Genomic DNA, 19,493 nt, shown 5'->3' with positions numbered 1-19,493 from the left:
TTGATAAGCTAATTAAGCCGATTGAGCTAATTAAGCTGATAGGGATTGATGCTAGTGCAAGATAAGGTGATCCAATGATCGATTGATTGATTGATCTAGGAGCGATGAGATTTGAAGAAGCAAGTTGATTGATCTGATAAAGCAATTGTTAAAGAGATTAAGAGACATGTATCAGTTGGGTAAAGTGATTGATTGATCTCTCTGAGATAAAAAATGAAAAAGATGATGGTGGAAGAAAGTGATGAAAATGATGAAAGCAATGAGAAAAGTGGATGATGAGAAAGAGGATATGAAGGCTATGAGAATTCTTGTGCTTTTTTAAAAGTGCTTAAATCATCATTGAGCTTATTATGGCAAAAGGATAAACTCATCTGGATATGACAAACCCAAATGAATTGTCATACCCATTGCATGTAGGAAGACACATCAGACAGTCAAGGAATGCCCTAGATCACATGAGACCCATATGTTCTTGATGATCTTAGAAAATCATGTCCTAAGACAAGTCAACATATTACTAAGGAACAATCCACAAGCAGCAAACAAGTGAACATACCCCATCTAGTCAAAGACATCCTGGAAAAGCTAAAAGACATGTCACCAAAGATAAAATCAGAAACAATCAAAAGACATGATCAAACAAATAGACATTACGTTTCAAGCGAAAATGATTCTTGTACAATTATCGTGCTTGTTTTGACAAGTCAATAGGATGTTGTTATGTTTGTCTAATGTTTTGATTGTGCTTTGTACAATGTGTTTGTGTCTTCGAAATATTTTTAGACTTTGTTGAAAAGATTTTATGATATTTAGGGTTTTTTAAATGTTTTTATTTTTTAGATTTTATTTTTCAAGACTTTTTATGATTTTTAAGATTTTTTTCAGGACTTTTTAAGATTTTTAAGATTTTATCAGGACTTTTTATGGACTCTTAAGATTTTTTCAAGACTTTTTAGGACTTTTATGATTTTTTAATGTTTGCCCCTAGTCTCTAGCAAGGTAAAAGTGATTTTGAGTGGGTGAATGAACTAATGGGACAAGAATGGATAAGTGAATGATGGAGGAAGCTTATGCGATTTTCAAGGACTATCTCACAATAGGATAAAATGTTAATTCAAGCAAGGACCCGATATAGTAATATAAAGCAAGGATACAATGTAACAAATGTCATGTGTTCTGAAGGAATGGACATGTCAAGAGGTTTTTTTGCATTTATGTCCTTAATTTTGATCAAGATCAAAGGATAGATCTGGATAGGATAAGCAAGATCAAAGGTGGTAATGAAGGATGAAAGCAAGAAATGGATTTTAAAAAATGGATAGGAGCTGAAGGGTGTGGATCAAGTGTAATAGATAGGACACACAAAGCCTGCAAAGGTCATTAACCTTGTCAAGATCAAAGGTGGGAAAGGGATATGTATGGATATAGAGTAAATGAGGGATTGATGGAGGATGATGGATGCACACAGATGGAACTAGGGTAAAGATTTATGCAAAGGATTGGATAAGAGGGATGGAAGGGTGAAAAAGAGGTGTTGGATAATGGATGGGATATTGGAAGTATTTTGCATGGCTAGATGGAAACACTAGCAAGATCAACATTGGCACACACCTTGAGAGGTGGTGGAGTGATTGAGGAAAAGCTGATTTTGGATTTTGAGATTTTGATGGAAGAATAGCTATGGTGTTTGTAACATGAGGACCCGAAATGGATTTGAAAGGTTGCAGAGGTTTAGAAGCAAGGATAGCAATCTTGGATGCCAACTCTGATTTTTTCTTAGGATGTTGTGCTTCGAGGAGTCGCTTGGGAATCCACATGGTTTTTTATTTTTCTTTCTTTTGCAGTTCTTTGGAATGCATTGCTTCTACAAGCGCCTTAGGAACCCATATGGTTTTTGAATTTTTTTTCTTTTGCTCAATGGGCCTTTGTGGCCTTTTGCACATCTCTTTTTTCTTTTTGGATCACATTTTGCATTGTTTTTACATGTTGATTAGATGAGACATTTTGATCTTTAAATGCATGTGGATTTTTAGACTTGTGGATTTTATGCTTGGCATCCAAATTGTTTCCCAAGGGAATGTAATTCATGGATGGATAGGAATGATATGAAGGCCTTTTGGATGGGTTGATATAAGTAGATGGTGGTAAGGTTCTCAAAAATGTGTGCCTTTGTTGATCCTAAATAAGGGTTGGAGGAGTATAAGGACTTAAAATGGATGGAAGGGATGAAGGGGTAGGCATATATGTGGACTAAGATAAAGGGATGTGGGATTTAATAAGGACCAACATCTTGAAAGTCATCTTTGTTGTTAGGACCGTGACCATCAGGATTTGCTTTGATATGGAGGGATTCTGACGTACCTTGTTCGTGAAGGCCTGACTGCTTGCCTTGATTAATCCTTTGACTAATGGGATACTCGTTGCTTTTGGAAGAAGACACGAATCCATTTTGAGATGGATACGGAACGGAAGAAATGATAGGGTCACAAAGTAGACTGGACTCCATGGAAGTGGAGGAACTCATTTGACCTATAAAAGGTTCATTAACAACTTGCACAGAGATGTTGGGGTCATGAGGGGGACTAAGAGAAATGATGGGATCTTTAGGTGGATATGGAGGCATGATATGCTCATCTTGGGAGATGGAATCTTGTGGAGGACATGGAGGATCATGATAGGGAAATGAAGGGATACTTTGATTTTGACATGGAAGAGGGCCATTGGATAAAGTGGAAAGGGTGTTTGGCTCTTCATTTTGAATAGGATTATTTGAAAAGGTGGAAGAGGCATCATGATCTTTCTTAGGTAGTGAATTAGGAATAGGTTTTGGAAGGATTCTTAGCTCTTGAGATGAAAGGGGATCATCTTGGAAGAAATGCAAAAGGTATAAGAGGATCATCATGGGATTCTAGGGAAATAGGATCTTGGTCTACCATTGGATGGGATTGGGGAGTTTTGGTGTCTTGATCTTGATTTATGATAGGACTTGTTTCTTCATTCTTCAAATTATCCTATTCACATGGAGCCACTTCTAAGGAAGGGATAGGATTTTGCATATGCATGGGGGATTCTTGGAAGGTGTTCATGTTTTGACATCATGGGGAAGCATTTTTGGATGGGACTCTCTAGAGTGGGTATGATTGGAATTGGAGTGTATGATGGCATAGGATCTAGGATTTTTAAATCATTAGAGGAACTTATCTCGTCAGTCCGAGTGTGGCTTATTTCCAACACCAACACCCCCCCTTAGCCACACCTCTCGTGTGCTTGGGGCTCCTAGCCTGGACCTGGCTTTGATACCATTTTGAGACATGGACCAACTAGGACTCGAACCTAGGACCTTCCATACGCTGCTAGAGTGCTCTATTGAAATGTTAGGCTCTCTCTGAAGCTGAAATGCCAAGCTCCCTCTGACGCTGAAATTTTAGGCTTCCTCAAGCTCCCTTTGAAGCTGAAATGTCAAGCTTCCTCTAAAGTTGAAGCGACAAGCTCCCTCAAAAGCATAGGATCTACCTTCAAGCGGTTAGGCTCTACAGAAGGAACCCGCTCTGATACCATGTTGAGACATGGACCAGCTAGGACTCGAACCTAGGACCTTCCATACACTGTTGGAGTGCTCTACCACTGAGCTACTGGCCCCTCTTGTGTAGTATCCCTTGCTTATGTATGGAAGAATTGATGATTTTGATTCAAGGAATATTGTCCAACAAGTTACATACAATCTACAACTAAGCACTTTACTGATTTGCAAAGTATATAGGAAACATATATCAATTTAACTACCAAGGGAACAACTCAATTTTTCATCAATACTAGAATTGACATTATGTCAAATAGATGTCATACATGCTTCAGAAATATGGGAGTTTGAAGTATACAACTGTTGCAATTAATTTCTGATCACTATTTCAGACTTTCTAAGATAGACAATGACATTCATTGATACATGAACAAAGATGTAAGTTTGCAACTGATCTCTAAATCGAACCCTAACAAGATAGTATTCCAATTAAGCACACCTGAATTGGCTGAGTACCAATTCCGAAGAGCAACCCTTCAGATGATCTTTCACCCCCTCAGTTATGCAATCACTTGGGAGGTATCGTTCCCAATGATTCAGCTGAATACTTGTAGACCTTCAAGCTCCACAAATGCTCAAGTAGATGCACTAGAGAAAAATAAACTTGGATGCCAAATGAGAGACCCATGGGGTCTATTTATACACATAATAGAATCTTCTAGAAGCCTCTTAGTCTTTCTAGAAGTATCCATAATAGAATCTTCTAGAAGCCTCTTAGTCTTTCTAGAAGTATCCATGACTTTCTAGAAGTATCCATAATAGAATCTTCTAGAAGCCTCATTGCACTTTTTAGATAAAAAGTTACTTCATAAAATAAAAAGTGCACCTCAATTTAAAAATATAACATCTTGGCCCCAAATAATAAAATATAATGTCTCCAAGAGCATAATGAGCCATCCATTCACCAAATAAACGCCAAAATGACTCTCTCACCACAACCATCTGCCTACGAGAGTCTGGAATAGGCAAATCCACGTAAAGTGTCATGTCATACTAAAGAGGGGACATGACAGTCCGCCCCTCCTGAAATTGCTTGGCCTCAAGCAATCTCAATGCAGGATGCTGCAGAATGGCTTCACCCTCCCAAGTAGCATCCTCAACAGGTAGATCCTTCCACTTAATCAGGTACTCTCTGATCACTCGCCTGCGAAGCTGCTTCTCTCTGCTATCCAAGATGGATTCTGGAACCAAGATCAACTTCCCCTCATCATCCAAGGGAGGTAATACTGCAGAAGGCACCACACTCTGACCCAACGCCTTCTTGAGGCGTGACACATGGAATACATTATGCACTCTGCTATTTGCGGGAAGCTCCAACTCATAAGCCACCTCACCAACCTTCCTGATAATCCTAAATGGTCCATAGTAACGTGGCTTGAGTTTCTCTGCACCACTCTTCTTGAGAGTGGACTGCCTGTATGGCTGCAACATGAGGTAAACCATATCATTCACCTCAAAACTGCGCTCAGTCCTCTTCTGGTCTGCATATTGTTTCTGCTGGTTCTGAGCTCTAGCAATATTGTCTCTGAGAGTCGCAACTATGTCCTTACTCTCCTGTAGTAACTCACCTGCACTAGGTACTCGACTGTCACCCAACACTAAATCCAAAAAACTGGGTGCCTCATAACCGTAAAGTGCCCTGAAGGGTGTCATCTGTATGGTCATGTGGTATGTAGTGTTGTAGCAATACTCACAGAGATATATCAATCTGATCCAAGCTCGTTGCTGAGCTGCCACATAATTCCTTAAATACCCTTCCACCCATTTGTTCACAATCTCCGTTTGACCATCGGTCTGTGGGTGATAACTGGTGCTAGGTGTAAGCTCAGTGCCACACAACCGGAATACCTCCCGCCAGAAGTGACTCATGAAGCGGCTGTCCCTGTCACTCACAATGTTCTGAGGCAAACCGTGTAATCTGAAAACCTCCCTGAAGAAGACCTCTGCCACCTGAGTTGCTGAGTACGTAGTAGTGATAGGGAAGAAGTGAGCATATTTCGTCAGCCTATCCACCACCACATAGATACAATCACGCCCCTGGACCTTGGGCAAGCCCGTGATAAAATCCATGGAGATGCACTCCCACTTCCTGTCAGGAATAGGAAGTGGCTGTAGGAGCCCTGCTGGATAAGTGTGCTCTTGTTTGTTCTGCTGGCAAACAAGACACTCACGCACATACTGCAAAACATCAGCCTTAAGCCCCTTCCAAGTGAACCGCTCCCGAACTAACCTGTAAGTCTTGAAATACCCGGGATGGCTTGCTGTAGGTGAATCATGGAGTGCTCTCAAAATCAACCGCTTCACTTTCGATTCTGGGACTAAGTAAATTTTGTTCTTGTAAATGATCAAATCATCTACAAGAGTGTACCTGGTGTCAATCGCTGTCCCCTCCACTATATCAGAGGCCCATGTGTCTTTGGCATATTCTGCTACAATCAAGTGTCGGCAATCCTCTGATATCTGAATCATAGAAGTGAGGTGTGGCCTACGAGATAAAGCATCTGCAACAACATTCTGTGTCCCCTTAACATATGTGATATCAAAATCATAGGCCTGTAACTTACTCACCCACTTCTGCTGACGATCATTCAGGTCCCGCTGTCCCAAAAAGTGCCTCAAACTGTTATGATCAGTTTTAATACAAAATTTGCTGCCCACAAGATACTGTCTGAATTTGGCCAAGGCATGCATGATTGCCAACATCTCCTTATCATAAATGCTAAATGATCGCTCAGGCCCCCTAAGTTTCCTGCTCTCATAAGCAATAGGGTGCTTGTCTTGCATGAGTACAGCACCAACTCCCTCTCCCGATGCATCACATTGAAGCTCAAATGGCTTCGTAAAATCAGGCAGTGCTAGAACTGGGCATGTAGTCATTATCTCCTTGAATCTCAAGAAACAATCCTGTGCCTTCGGAGTCCACACAAATGCCCCTTTCTTCAACAAAGCCGTCATGGGTGCTGCGTGCCGTGAGTAGCCATTGACGAGTCTGCGATAAAAACCACATAGACCAAGGAACCCCCTCAACTGTGTAAGGTTCTCTGGTGGAGGCCAATCAACAATAGCGCGGATCTTTTCAGGATCCATCCGCACTAATGATGTGTCCTAAGTATAGAAGCTCAGTCATGCCTAAATCGCACTTGGACTCCTTAGCATACAAGGACTCCTTCTGCAATATGCTCAATACTATCTCCAGATGCTCAAGATGTTCCTGCCATGATCTACTGTATACCAAAATGTCATCAAAGAACACCAGTACAAATTTCCTTAGTTGATGGTGAAAAACCTTGTTCATCGTGGACTGGAAAGTGGCAGGTGCATTAGTCAAACCAAAAGGCATGACTACAAACTCAAAATGCCCATAGTGACATCTGAAAGCAGTTTTCTCAATGTCCTGCTCTCTCACTCTGATCTGATGATATCCTGATCTCAAATCAATCTTTGAGAAATAACAAGCCCCATGCAATTCATCTATCAACTCATCAATGCGTGGGATAGGATATCTGTTCTTAATGGTTCTCTTGTTTAACACCCTGTAATCAATACACATCCGAAGAGTACCATCCTTCTTTTTAACCAAAACAACAGAAGATGCAAAAGGTGACTTACTGGGTCGGATGTGTCCCATTGCTAGCAACTCCTTGATGGTCCTCTCGATCTCATCCTTGAGTCGCTTTGGGTGCCGGTATGGTGTGATCATGACAAGCTTAGCGCCTTCCTCCAGCTCGATAATGTGCTCAATGCCTCTGTCTGGTGGCCTGCCTGGTGGAATCTCGCTGAATACCTTCTCATACTTGATTCTCAATTTCTGAATATCCGAATGATATTCAGTCTTATGTTACCCCTCTTGGGGAGGCATCAAGGTGCATATTGCCGCCCACTCTATATCATCATGCCTGGCTAATCTCTCCATCCGCCTAAATGAGATAGTCCTGATATCACCATTACGGATAGCCTTCAGCACGTGAGTCCTGCCATCCACCTCGAATCGTATCTCCATATCCTTCAGTCTCAGGGTAACCTCCTCCAAAGAATGTAGCCACTGCATCCCAAGTACTATGTCCATGTCACCCATGTTGACCACATGGTAATCCGCCTTGAACTCATAGTTGTTCAGGCGTAGGGGTAGATCACACACCATCCTGTCACATCGAAGTGTATATCCATCAGCCACCTTAACTCTGAATCCCTCAAACTCCTCAGTGATGAGTCCACGTCTCTCCACAAAGCGTGCATCAATAAAATTATGCGTGGCACCTATATCTAATAGTGTAATAACCTTCTGTCCAGCCAAGACACCTCTAAGTCTGAAAGATCCCTCTCTCTGAATACTAGATAGATGTCCCTCTGGTTCCTCCTTCTGTTCAGCATTATCTACCTCCTGTTCCTGCTCTGCATCATCAGGATCATGGTATTCTGAGCTATCTGAGTCTGAGCCCTCGTAATAAGCCCACATCACCCTGTTGGCCTTTCCCTTAGGCCTCATAGGACAGTCATGTCCAAACTCATAGGGACCCTTGCAAAAGAAGCATAACTTCTTCTTACGCAAGTCATTAAGTGTCTCCCTATCCAGAGGTGCAGCTGACTTGCCCTTTGTGTCATCAACCTTTTCCTTACCTTTGTTGAATCCCCCTCTATTATCTCTGAATGATGAAGAGCCCTTCGAACCAAACCTATTTGCTGGCGCTGCAAGTTCCATGCTACGAGCTTTCTTCATGGCTTCCTGTAATGTGAGAGGATCAAAGGCCTTAACCCACCCCTTGAGTGGTTCAATCAACCCTTCTGTAAATAAAATGACTAGCCTCCGCTCTGAAATATCAGGTACCATTACTGCAAGCTTTTGGAAGTCATTAATAAACTGCTCTAAACCTCTTGTCTGTCTGAGCTATGCTAATTCCCGGAAATATACCTCAGGATCCTTCTAATCAAACCTTTCTATCAGCTTATCCACGAACTCCTGGTAAGTGGTTACCTGATTGTGCTGCAACGTGATCATGCCGTGCATCCACCAATCATGAGCTGCCCCGTCCAGGTGTAAAGTGGCATACTTGAGTGCTTCGAATTCTGTCATAGTCTTCAAAGATAAAAAGGTATCCACTTTATGAATCCATGCCCGAGCAGTCATTTTCCCACTTCCATCAAATGTGGGTAATGTCAACTTGTTAGTGACCTGTTGCAATTCACTCTGTTTTTCCACCTATTTCTGTCTGTTAGCCCTATAATTCAGATACCTGTCAAAAGTCCACCCATTCTGTACATATCCTGGTAAATCTTCCCACTCTTGCCTTGCCAGTCTGAGCTCATCTCTAATATCTCTTTCCAAATCATTAGGTGTGGGTGGTGGTGTTTCCGGACAGAATGTAGGACGTGTAGGTCTATTTGCTGTGGTAGATCGTGTTCCTTGTTCGTGTTGTGATCCTGCTATGCTCCTGTCATCACGGTCATCATTATGGTCATTTCTCCTATTCCCCCTAACCAAATGGCGCATCAGAGCTTCAATGTTCTGTAGGGTTCTATCCTGGGTTGTGGCCATTTGTTCCAAACGTTGCATAATCTCATCATCCCTCCTATTTCTAGGTGGGCTTTGTGATTGCCTATCACCCATGTCCTTACCTGGTGTAAATAGAGCCCTGCTACCTCTGTTGTAAACTTGATTGTACGGTGACCGCATAAACCCTATCAGGCTGGCAGGAAACCGCTCTGATACCACTGTAGCATCCCTTGCTTATGTATGGAAGAATTGATGATTTTGATTCAAGGAATATTGTCCAACAAGTTACATACAATCTACAACTAAGCACTTTACTGATTTGCAAAGTATATAGGAAACATATATCAATTTAACTACCAAGGGAACAACTCAATTTTTCATCAATACTAGAATTGACATTATGTCAAATAGATGTCATACATGCTTCAGAAATATGGGAGTTTGAAGTATACAACTGTTGCAATTAATTTCTGATCACTATTTCAGACTTTCTAAGATAGACAATGACATTCATTGATACATGAACAAAGATGTAAGTTTGCAACTGATCTCTAAATCGAACCCTGACAAGATAGTATTCCAATTAAGCACACCTGAATTGGCTGAGTACCAATTCCGAAGAGCAACCCTTCAGAGGATCTTTCACCCCCTCTGTTATGCAATCACTTGGGAGGTATCGTTCCCAATGATTCAGCTGAATACTTGTAGACCTTCAAGCTCCACAAATGCTCAAGTAGATGCACTAGAGAAAAATAAACTTGGATGCCAAATGAGAGACCCATGGGGTCTATTTATACACATAATAGAATCTTCTAGAAGCCTCTTAGTCTTTCTAGAAGTATCCATAATAGAATCTTCTAGAAGCCTCTTAGTCTTTCTAGAAGTATCCATAATAGAATCTTCTAGAAGCCTCATTGCACTTTTTAGATAAAAAGTTACTTCATAAAATAAAAAGTGCACCTCAATTTAAAAATATAACATCTTGGCCCCAAATAATAAAATATAATGTCTCCAAGAGCATAATGAGCCATCCATTCACCAAATAAACGCCAAAATGACTCTCTCACCACAACCATCTGCCTACAAGAGTCTGGAATAGGCAAATCCACGTAAAGTGTCATGTCATACTAAAGAGGGGACATGACATCTTGGACCAGTCCATTGTCGGTCCGGGTGTGGCTTATTGCCAACACCAACAGGATGTAGATCTCCTGTTAGGGATTTTGGTCTTACGAGAGATCATGCAGACGTTTGCACTATTTGACTGTTGGACAAAATTGAGGTATGCAAAGTGCAATTTCAATTTTACGAGTTTCAAGTGTGGTGTTTGATTGGAAATGTTTGTTTTGAACACATGCAAAACACAGTAGACAGAATGACTTCTGAACAAAATAAGAGCACAATCAATTACAAACTAAAAGTTTGACTGGGATGATACTTGTTGAATCCCCTTGCCTAGAATACCACATTCAATTGGATAGATAGAAGCTTGGTAGCATTGGTTCCCCCTTGCTCGACACTCACTTCTCGGGCATACCAAGCTTCAAACTTGTCAAGTTGAAGGGTACATGAGGGGTTTCTTTGGAATGCACGTATCACAATTCCTGAGTCAACAAGTAGAAGGTAAGGCTGCTAAAATAATTTGGCTCTTAGTGAGGGAACTTCAACACTCACCAATTTATGTGAGAAAAATAATGCACCTTAAAATGGATCTAGTGTCTGATTCTAATTGAATTAAACCTAGATCTAAGAAACAAGTAAAAAAAATAGAGATTTGTGTACTTGAGATAGTGATATTTGAGAAGGACTAGAGAGTTTATCTAATTTGATGACATGTTGTAGATTTTGAACCCTTTGATTGAGTAAGGTATTGCAACAAAAAACAAGAAATAGCAATATGATAGTAGAACAATGATCAAGGACTCTATGATGGGGATCCTTTGAAACTTTTGATGCCAAGGATGAGCTTGTAGTTGAGTCCTACAATTCTTTTACACTACATGGATCTATCAACTATACATTTTGACCTTTGGATATTCATCAATGTTACCCAGAAATGCATTTCCAGCCTTAAGGCACACAATCCGGAAACGGAAACCATTTCAGGGACTTGGAGACGGTCGGAAACGTTTCCAAGCCATCCTTGATCCCCGAAAGTTTTCGGAAACTCGGAAACGGTCAACACTTTTTCTGGGGACCATTGAACGTCCCCGAGATGGCTGGGGACACCCAAGCCGTCCCCTAACCGTCTCAGGGATGGATAGCCGTTTCCGGCGGTAGGGACAATTAAAAAACTTTTTTTTTTAATAAAAAATATTCCAAGTCGTCCCCAAGTCCCCGAAACGGTTTCGGAAACGGTCAACACTTTTTCTGGGGACCATTGAACGTCCCCAAGATGGCTGGGGACACCCAAGCCGTCCCCTAGCCATCCCGGGGATGGATAGCCGTTTCCAGCGGTAGGGACAATTAAAAAACATTTTTTTTTAATAAAAATTATTTTTAGTTTTCAGACGCTGCCATTAAAAACATTTATTAAGAAAGCAATTAATTTTTTGTTTAAGAATATCCATGATCGTAGCGAGTAAATTTTTTTTACTTTTAATAAATAATAAATATTGTAATTATTTACAAATTGTCAAACTCGGTAAGCAATTAATTTTTTAATTTTTTTTATATAGTTTTGTTTCCATTTCATTTTATTTTAATATAATATAATATCGATATCATAATGCTTTCCCAAACAAAAAAAAATAAGAACATTGCTTGGCAGACAGGAGGAGTTCATGGCAGTGCTTAGGAAAATCAAAATAATATTGGTGAAAACGTGAAGTCGTAGACTCAGAAGTGAAAGAGTTATTAGAATTAGAATCAATACTCTAATTTATAAATGTTATTAAGTTGCTATGATGATTGTTTACTGTGTTACAATGTTATATAAATTTCATATATATATATATATATATATATATTACAATGTTATATAAATTTCATATATATATATATATATATATATATATCCCTTGCTGTCCCCTGTTCCAGGAAAAAAAAATGTCCCAAAAACCTGTCCCCCGTCCTGGAAACTCAGGGTAACATAGATATTCATTTGTCTATACCTATTTATGTATCTAGAAACTTGGTGGTGTTGAAAAGTGCCTTTGGAGGCCTACTATAAACAAAGGGAAGATTGTTGGCATCCTTGATAGTAGTCAATCCCCATAGTTGATGTACAAAGTTTGTAAACTTGTCTAGTAGAAAATGCAAATTTGGACTCCATTGAAACTGATTTGACTAAACATTGATACTTTTCAATAATAATTGAAGATTAAAATGACCTAAGATGGTGTCCTTAAACACAAGTCCTAGATGACACAAATGAGTCTTATTATTGTAAAGTCAACTTAGGAATGCAAGAGATTGAAATTCGAATTGGGAGGACTAGACCAAGGATGCAGCACCATCCAAGGGACAGGACTGCAGTTTGGGCCAAGTCTAGGGAGCTCAAGCACTATAGGTTGGGACAGATCATGTTTTAAGGGGATGAATCAAACATATTTGAGGGACAGGTTCAAGTTCTAGGTCAACTAGTGAACCAAATGAATTGAATTGAGTGCTGCAACCATGCGTTTAAGTGACATAAAACAAAGCGGCGAGAGTGCACTTTTATCCCTTACACCAATAGTATTTCTACCTTTCTTTCCAATATCCTCAGTATGGAATGAGTTTATTTGATTTTTTTTAAACCATATTTTCATTCTATGTTTATGGTTTTCTTTATCTCGTTTTTTACTCCATACTATCCCTCATTCTTATAAGGAGCACTATCTACAATCTACTTTTTCCTGATGACATATCATAGAGTGTGATCCAAAACATTGATTCTAAAAATGTTGATGTGGTTATATCCGAAAGAATTTTAAGCACTGTTGTAAACTGTGGAAACATAATGATTATTATAATCTTTTCAACATTGTTTCTATATTTATTACCATATTCTTAATATAGATTGATTTCTGTAAAAATAGAATGCTTGTCAGCTGAATATGTGGGAGAGTATTTCTCAATTGCAACTCAATTCAATTGTTGCTTTTTTACCTTCTTTTGTATATGTTTCTTCTAGTCTTTTCAACATTGTTTCTACCTTTCTTTCCATATCCTTAATATAGATTTACTTTTATAAAATGGAATGAATGTCATGTAAGTACGAGGATAATATTAGTATTTTTCAGTTGCAACTCAAGTTATTTGGTGTTTTTACTTTTTTCCCTATATGTTTTTTTAGTTGGATTGAATTTTATAAGAATGAAGAGTGAGACCTCGTAGTGGCAAGATAACGAAGTCCGTGGGTTTTCTAAAGGCCTCTAGGTTGACTTTGTATAAGAATGGAATTTAAGATTCCTCAATTAGATTCAACTCAAAATCAATTAGATTCAGGCCAAGGACTCAACTCAACCAATTCCTCAATTAGATTCACGTTTACATTGCAACCAATCTAAAAATCAAAACATCATATGGTGATGCATGCTACGAAGTGTAACCATTAATATTATTGTTCCACTCAAAACTTTACTTTGAACATATCGTTATTCCTTTTATCATTAGAATTTTAAACTTGAACCAGTGTTTGCATTTTTTTACGCTCGTATAAAATAAAACTTACTAAAACATTTTATCATTGGGTATGACTGCGGCTTACGAATTCATATGGTAAAATGCTTTCTCGAAGTTATAAGCGTGAGCAACATAGCTACAACTGTCAAGATATTCGTATTCTTAATATAGAACAGAGAGAATTGAATTTTAAAAAGTTACGCTTACAATGTTTATTTACCTATGAAGTAGATTATGTGATGTAGATTTCAAAATTTAGTTCTCAAACTTCCAAATATTGTGTTTTTTTTTTTTCATGTGACTCCGACAATTCATTTTCTAGGGTAAATTGCCTAATTTTTTAATTGAATTTACAGGATGAGGCATGCAGTGATGAAGGCCGTTGTCGTATGAATTGATCTACTCTTAGAAAAAACTCGATAATGAATATAAACAAAATATGATCCACTATTGTTGTATATAGACCGTGTTGTACATGAGAACAAGAAAAGGCATATTACAGGACTATTTGCTTTATTTTGACTTTCTTTGATAACAATTCGGCTCTAATATCAATGGGACTATATTTGCATTAGAAAATATGCATCTACCAATATGCTCATGTGTGATTTAAGGATTTTGGAGAGTGACTGTATATATTTTTTTTTTCCATCAATCACTTTACAAATGAATATCTCAGGGCAAACGAATGAATTTGTATTTATGAAATCTCAGTAAATAGTCAGATGTTTCCTTTGAGATCTTGGAAGTGATCGTTAAAACCATTATCTGGCATAAAAAGTAAATTAAGTATTTGAAAGCAAGCATGATCCAATCATCAAACCGATCAAAATATGCCAACTGAGTTTTAAAATTATATTTTCATTTGTCGAAACTTAAAAAAATTACAGTAAAGATAAGGAGTCCAAATTACAGCGAAAAGGCCAGAGAACAAGACACAAACAAACAGTTATAAAAAATCCATTTATTCTTCTATAGGAGGAGAGGAACTGCCTACACCCAGCTTGAAGGCCATATTTTCCATTGTCCAATTCATGTTTTCAGTTTCTTGGAGAGCCGCCTGGCTGGTTTTGCCTTGGACACAAAGTGGAGTTCCCAAGGTGGTTTCTTCAATACGCTTGTTTATTCCCTTCTAGGTGGACTTTAATTTGTCAATCTGATCCTGGATGTGCTGCATTTGGGCAAGTTGTCAATTTCCCTGAAGAGTGTCATGCGAGAGGTTAGAGTGGCCATCTGAAGGCCTACATAATGGTTGTTGATTTGAGTGAATGCTACGCAGTTTGCATTAAAACTTAAGTTTGCATGATTCTTATCGCATCTTGTTTGTACATTTCTACTTACATTAACTACACTTCCAAGTGGCAACTACTTAAGTTCAGTGATATAATGCTTTAAGAAAGAACTGCAGATTGTCTCGATCTTTCCCACATTTAAGTTTATAATATAGCACAATATTTAATTTTGGATATCATTAATATTAAAAAATGATATTCATAAATTTGTTATTTCCTATTAATGATAATAATAAAGGCTTTGGCCCTAGCTTGTCTGGTCGTGGATCGCAACTTAAGGCGTGGGTATGCTCCCCATGGTCTTGAGTTCGAGTCCCCGGCCGTGTTAACTCTGTGTGTGTTGCTACCTTGTGAGCGGGTTGTACACACTGGGGGATTAGTCTTGCTTCGGCGAGGACACCTCCAGATTCCACGATAGTGAATATAAAAACAAAAAATGATAATAATATTTCCATATGCAATACTTTGTTTTGATCAATAATTTGAAATGATCTCCTACTATTTTAAAAGTTCTTTTATTTTTCTGTTGCATCCATTTTGTTAAAGGATCAGATTTATATATGTTACATATTTTAAATTTTAATTGTCACTTCAGATTATACTGATGTCTTGATTATTTCCAGATTACTAATGTTGAATCATTTACAATGATATTTATATGTATATCAGTATTTCCGTTTAATGCTGATCACAGAATATAATAATTGAACAATCACAGATCTGAAAATATCAATCACACAATATATATTGAAGTTGACTTCTTAATATCGACTGTTCACTGTCTTCACGTCAATTGTATATTGACTGTTATAGAGTATCTATTTCCTGGAGTATATCGACTGCAAATATTGTTTATTGCTATTTCTTATTGACCGCATACAATGTCGATATTCACTGTTTTATTTAACAGATTTACTTTGTGCAGATTACACAGTTTATCGTACTGTCCAAGTTCGTATATGATCAACTTTCAAACTGCAGAGCACATAATATTCTTCCCCAATATTATCGGCCTGAACATTCAATATAATAATATCTTTATTGTATGACTGTGTTTGCAGATCGTAAGATTTACACCCACGATATACAAGATGTATCGTACTTTTAAACTGAACCTGTTCTCCGAAATGTATTGCTGTTCGTGCTTATTATATCAACTACAGATTACAATATATAGAGTGAACGTAATTCACACACAAGTATTTTTCACCCCCATATAACGTATGGGGTTGAAACTCCCCCTATTCCACATCCCCATATTTATACAATTTTAATTGATATTTTTAGTATAACTACTAGGGATGTGGAATAAAAAATGCCCCTATTCCACATCCCCAGTAGTTATACTAAAAATAACGTATAGGGTTGAAACTCCCCCTATGTGGAGCCACGTCGGCATTCTTAGACCAATGCATAATCCACGATAACATCATCGGGTTCTCATGCAATTTAATTGGTCAATCAAACCTATATGCCATCATTTACAACGAATCGGTAAAGTTAATAATGAAATAATATAATTAATATTATGAATAATTAGTAACACAAGGTTGTTACTACTTATTCATAATATTGATTATAATATTAATCATAATGTTAACAGATCAGTACAAAAATGGTTACATAAATAAATATCTATATGTGATCAGAATAATAAGGATAGATATACGGATAAATACAAGACAAATGTCTAAGGCCGTAAGGCCAAATAGACATTTGGTTTATCCAACCAATGCTATCTATTTTAACACTCCCTCTTAGCAAGGGAGGATAATCTACAACACCGTATTGTGATCACAATAGATTCATCTATAAGAGAGAGAGAGAGAGAGATATCACCTCACTGTGAAATTAGGAGAGATGACATATCCACAGATATCACGTCTCATGATATCCACCATGATCTCTTAAATAACACCCACCATTATATCCACAGATATCATGTCTCATGATATCCATCTTAATCGCAAATTTAAGGATATTGATTCATGGCATGTCCATGGATATTACGTCGCATAATATCCACCATGAACATCTCTGTTAGTAACATCATCTAACATGTCTTATCCACGAATATCATTTCTCATGACATCCACCATTAAGTGTTATGGCATGTCCACGGATATCACGTCACATGATATCCACAATAAATCTCTTAATGTAATACCCACCACTATGGCTTGTTCACAGATATCATGTCTCATGATATCCACTATTATGGCATATTCAAGGATATTACTTCATGGCATGTCCACGGATATTACGTTACATAATATCCACCATGAATATCTCTTTATGTAACATCCACCATCATGGCTTATCCATGGATATCACATCTCATGATATCCACCATTATGGTATATCCATAGATATTACTTCTAGAGATATCAACCATCATTACATATCCATAGATATCACATCTCATGATATCCATCATAATGGTGTGATCAATCAATATTGTAAGATTGTCACCTTACAATAATGATCAGATATACAAGTGTTTATCATTGAGAGATCGTTACCTCACAATGATATCCACCATGGCTCATCCAGAGGGTGAACACACAAGTACAAGAATGTCATCACGGATTCTCTCACAAGATGTTGTCATGGAGTCACACACATGACATTAATCATGAACCATATCAAATTAATAAGTTGCATTAATAAAAGTTTACACTTTAAACATCTTATAATAAGAAAGAATACATTAGTATAATAAACAATACAACCAAATCAATGATGCTGAGACTCAATCTCAGCTTGGGCTACATTTTCCACCATACCAAGCTTATCTCAAAAGTACACAAACTTTATTCTAGAGAGAGGCTTGGTGAGAATGTTTGTCGTCAATTCATTAGTACTAATGTTTCTTAACCGAATAACATACTTGACCTCCACATGCTTTGACCTTTCATGAAATACGAAGTTGGAGTTTGCATCATTCTTGGTGTATCCAAGCTCATCAAGTATTCATCTATCTAGAAATATCATGACTTAGGAGTCAACATAAAGGGCCTTTCAATCTACATGGGACTCCATCCCATGAATCATAATCTTTTGACCAGGATCACTAGAGAAATTATTTCAACATAGTCCACTCCCTCTTAACCACGATTCTCTAGTTGCTCCCTGTGTCACGGAAGCATACTCTACTCACAAGGTTCCAATCATGGAAGATACATTGCCCCAAGGTTGCTTCTGATGGATTTTTCAGACTCCCTCTGAATGTTGATTCCTCCTTTGAGTAAACAATTCCAGCCACAAACTTAGTCTCATGGTGGCAAGCATCAAGTTGCAATCTCTCATGCTTCTTGGTCCATCCTGAAAGCATCACAAGAGATTACTAATAGTTCAAGACTATCTTGAAGAGAAATATCAATTCTAGAATCATTCATGATTTACTATCCCAATGTTATAGCATGAATTAATAACTACATGAAAATTCATGAACATGATTTAAATATGAAGAACTTATCTCTTAATTGGTTAGTCTTCCTCACAATCCACCAACGTTCTTTCCTAATCTTTGCACAACATTTGCTTTACCATCCATTCACCTTCTATTTTTGAATCGCATCCTTTTGGTTTTAACTTTTGTTCCAAATAGAACTCACCATATTATGGTGAAGTCGCTTCATAAGAAAATCGAATAACTTAAGGCAGTGTCGATTTTAGATTGATCAAATGAAATGATCAATCTTAAGGTTATAGTTGCTCAAGATCAAAATCGTTGAGTATCACCTCAACCTGATGGTGTAATGTAACAGCTTGGGAGATTCACCTGTATGCAAGCAATATTGGTTTCTTTATATAATCATTGCTTCCTTTAAGATCATTCAGGTTGTTGTCATGTAAGTCAGATACACACCAACAAACACATCTTCCACTCCCATGTCTTTTATTTTCTTAGCTACAATGACTACACCAGTCTCTATTACTCAGATTGTTGTATAGTAATTTGTCATAGTGCCTTTTAGGATCTTCCTTTAAGTTGTAAGGCTCTCTCCAAAGGAACTTGCTCCGATACCATGTTAAAGTGGGATCAAATTTATATATGGTCTATATTTTAAATTTTAATTGTCACTTTAGATTATACTGATGTCTTGATTATTTCTAGATTACTAATGTTGAATCATTTACAATGATATTTATATGTATATCAGTATTTCCATTTAATGTTGATCATAGAATATAATAATTGAACAATCACATATCTGAAAATATCAATCACACAATATATATTGAAGTCGACTTCTTAATATCAGTTGTTCATTGTCTTCACGTCAATTGTATATTGATTGTTATACAGTATCTATTTCCTAGAGTATATCGACTGCAAATATTGTTTATTGCTATTTCTTATTGACCACATACAATGTCAATATTCACTGTTTTATTTAACAGATTACACAGTTTATCGTACTATCCAAGTTCGTATATGATCAACTTTCAAACTGCAGAGCACATAATATTCTTCCCCAATATTATCGGCCTCAACATTCAATATAATAATATCTTT

The 19,493-nt window shown here is 37.8% G+C and overlaps 1 protein-coding gene across 2 annotated transcripts in view; it reads left to right on the top strand.

Moving 5' to 3' along the window:
• LOC131034293 (uncharacterized protein At5g50100, chloroplastic) overlaps positions 1-14,352 on the top strand; it is a 300,132-nt gene extending 285,780 nt beyond the window's left edge. For both annotated transcript variants that reach the window (XM_057965759.2, XM_057965758.2), the window contains one exon: positions 14,036-14,352. In XM_057965759.2, the coding sequence (XP_057821742.2) occupies positions 14,036-14,077 (42 nt within the window). In that variant the 3' untranslated portion in view covers positions 14,078-14,352. The remainder of the gene's footprint in view (positions 1-14,035) is intronic.
• The last annotated feature ends 5,141 nt before the right edge of the window (positions 14,353-19,493 follow it).

Source organism: Cryptomeria japonica, chromosome 10 (genome assembly GCF_030272615.1).
Source record: "Cryptomeria japonica chromosome 10, Sugi_1.0, whole genome shotgun sequence".
NCBI classification, from domain to species: domain Eukaryota; kingdom Viridiplantae; phylum Streptophyta; class Pinopsida; order Cupressales; family Cupressaceae; genus Cryptomeria; species Cryptomeria japonica.
Note: the sequence above shows the minus strand (reverse complement) of the source record. Positions and strands in the feature narration are given on the sequence as shown.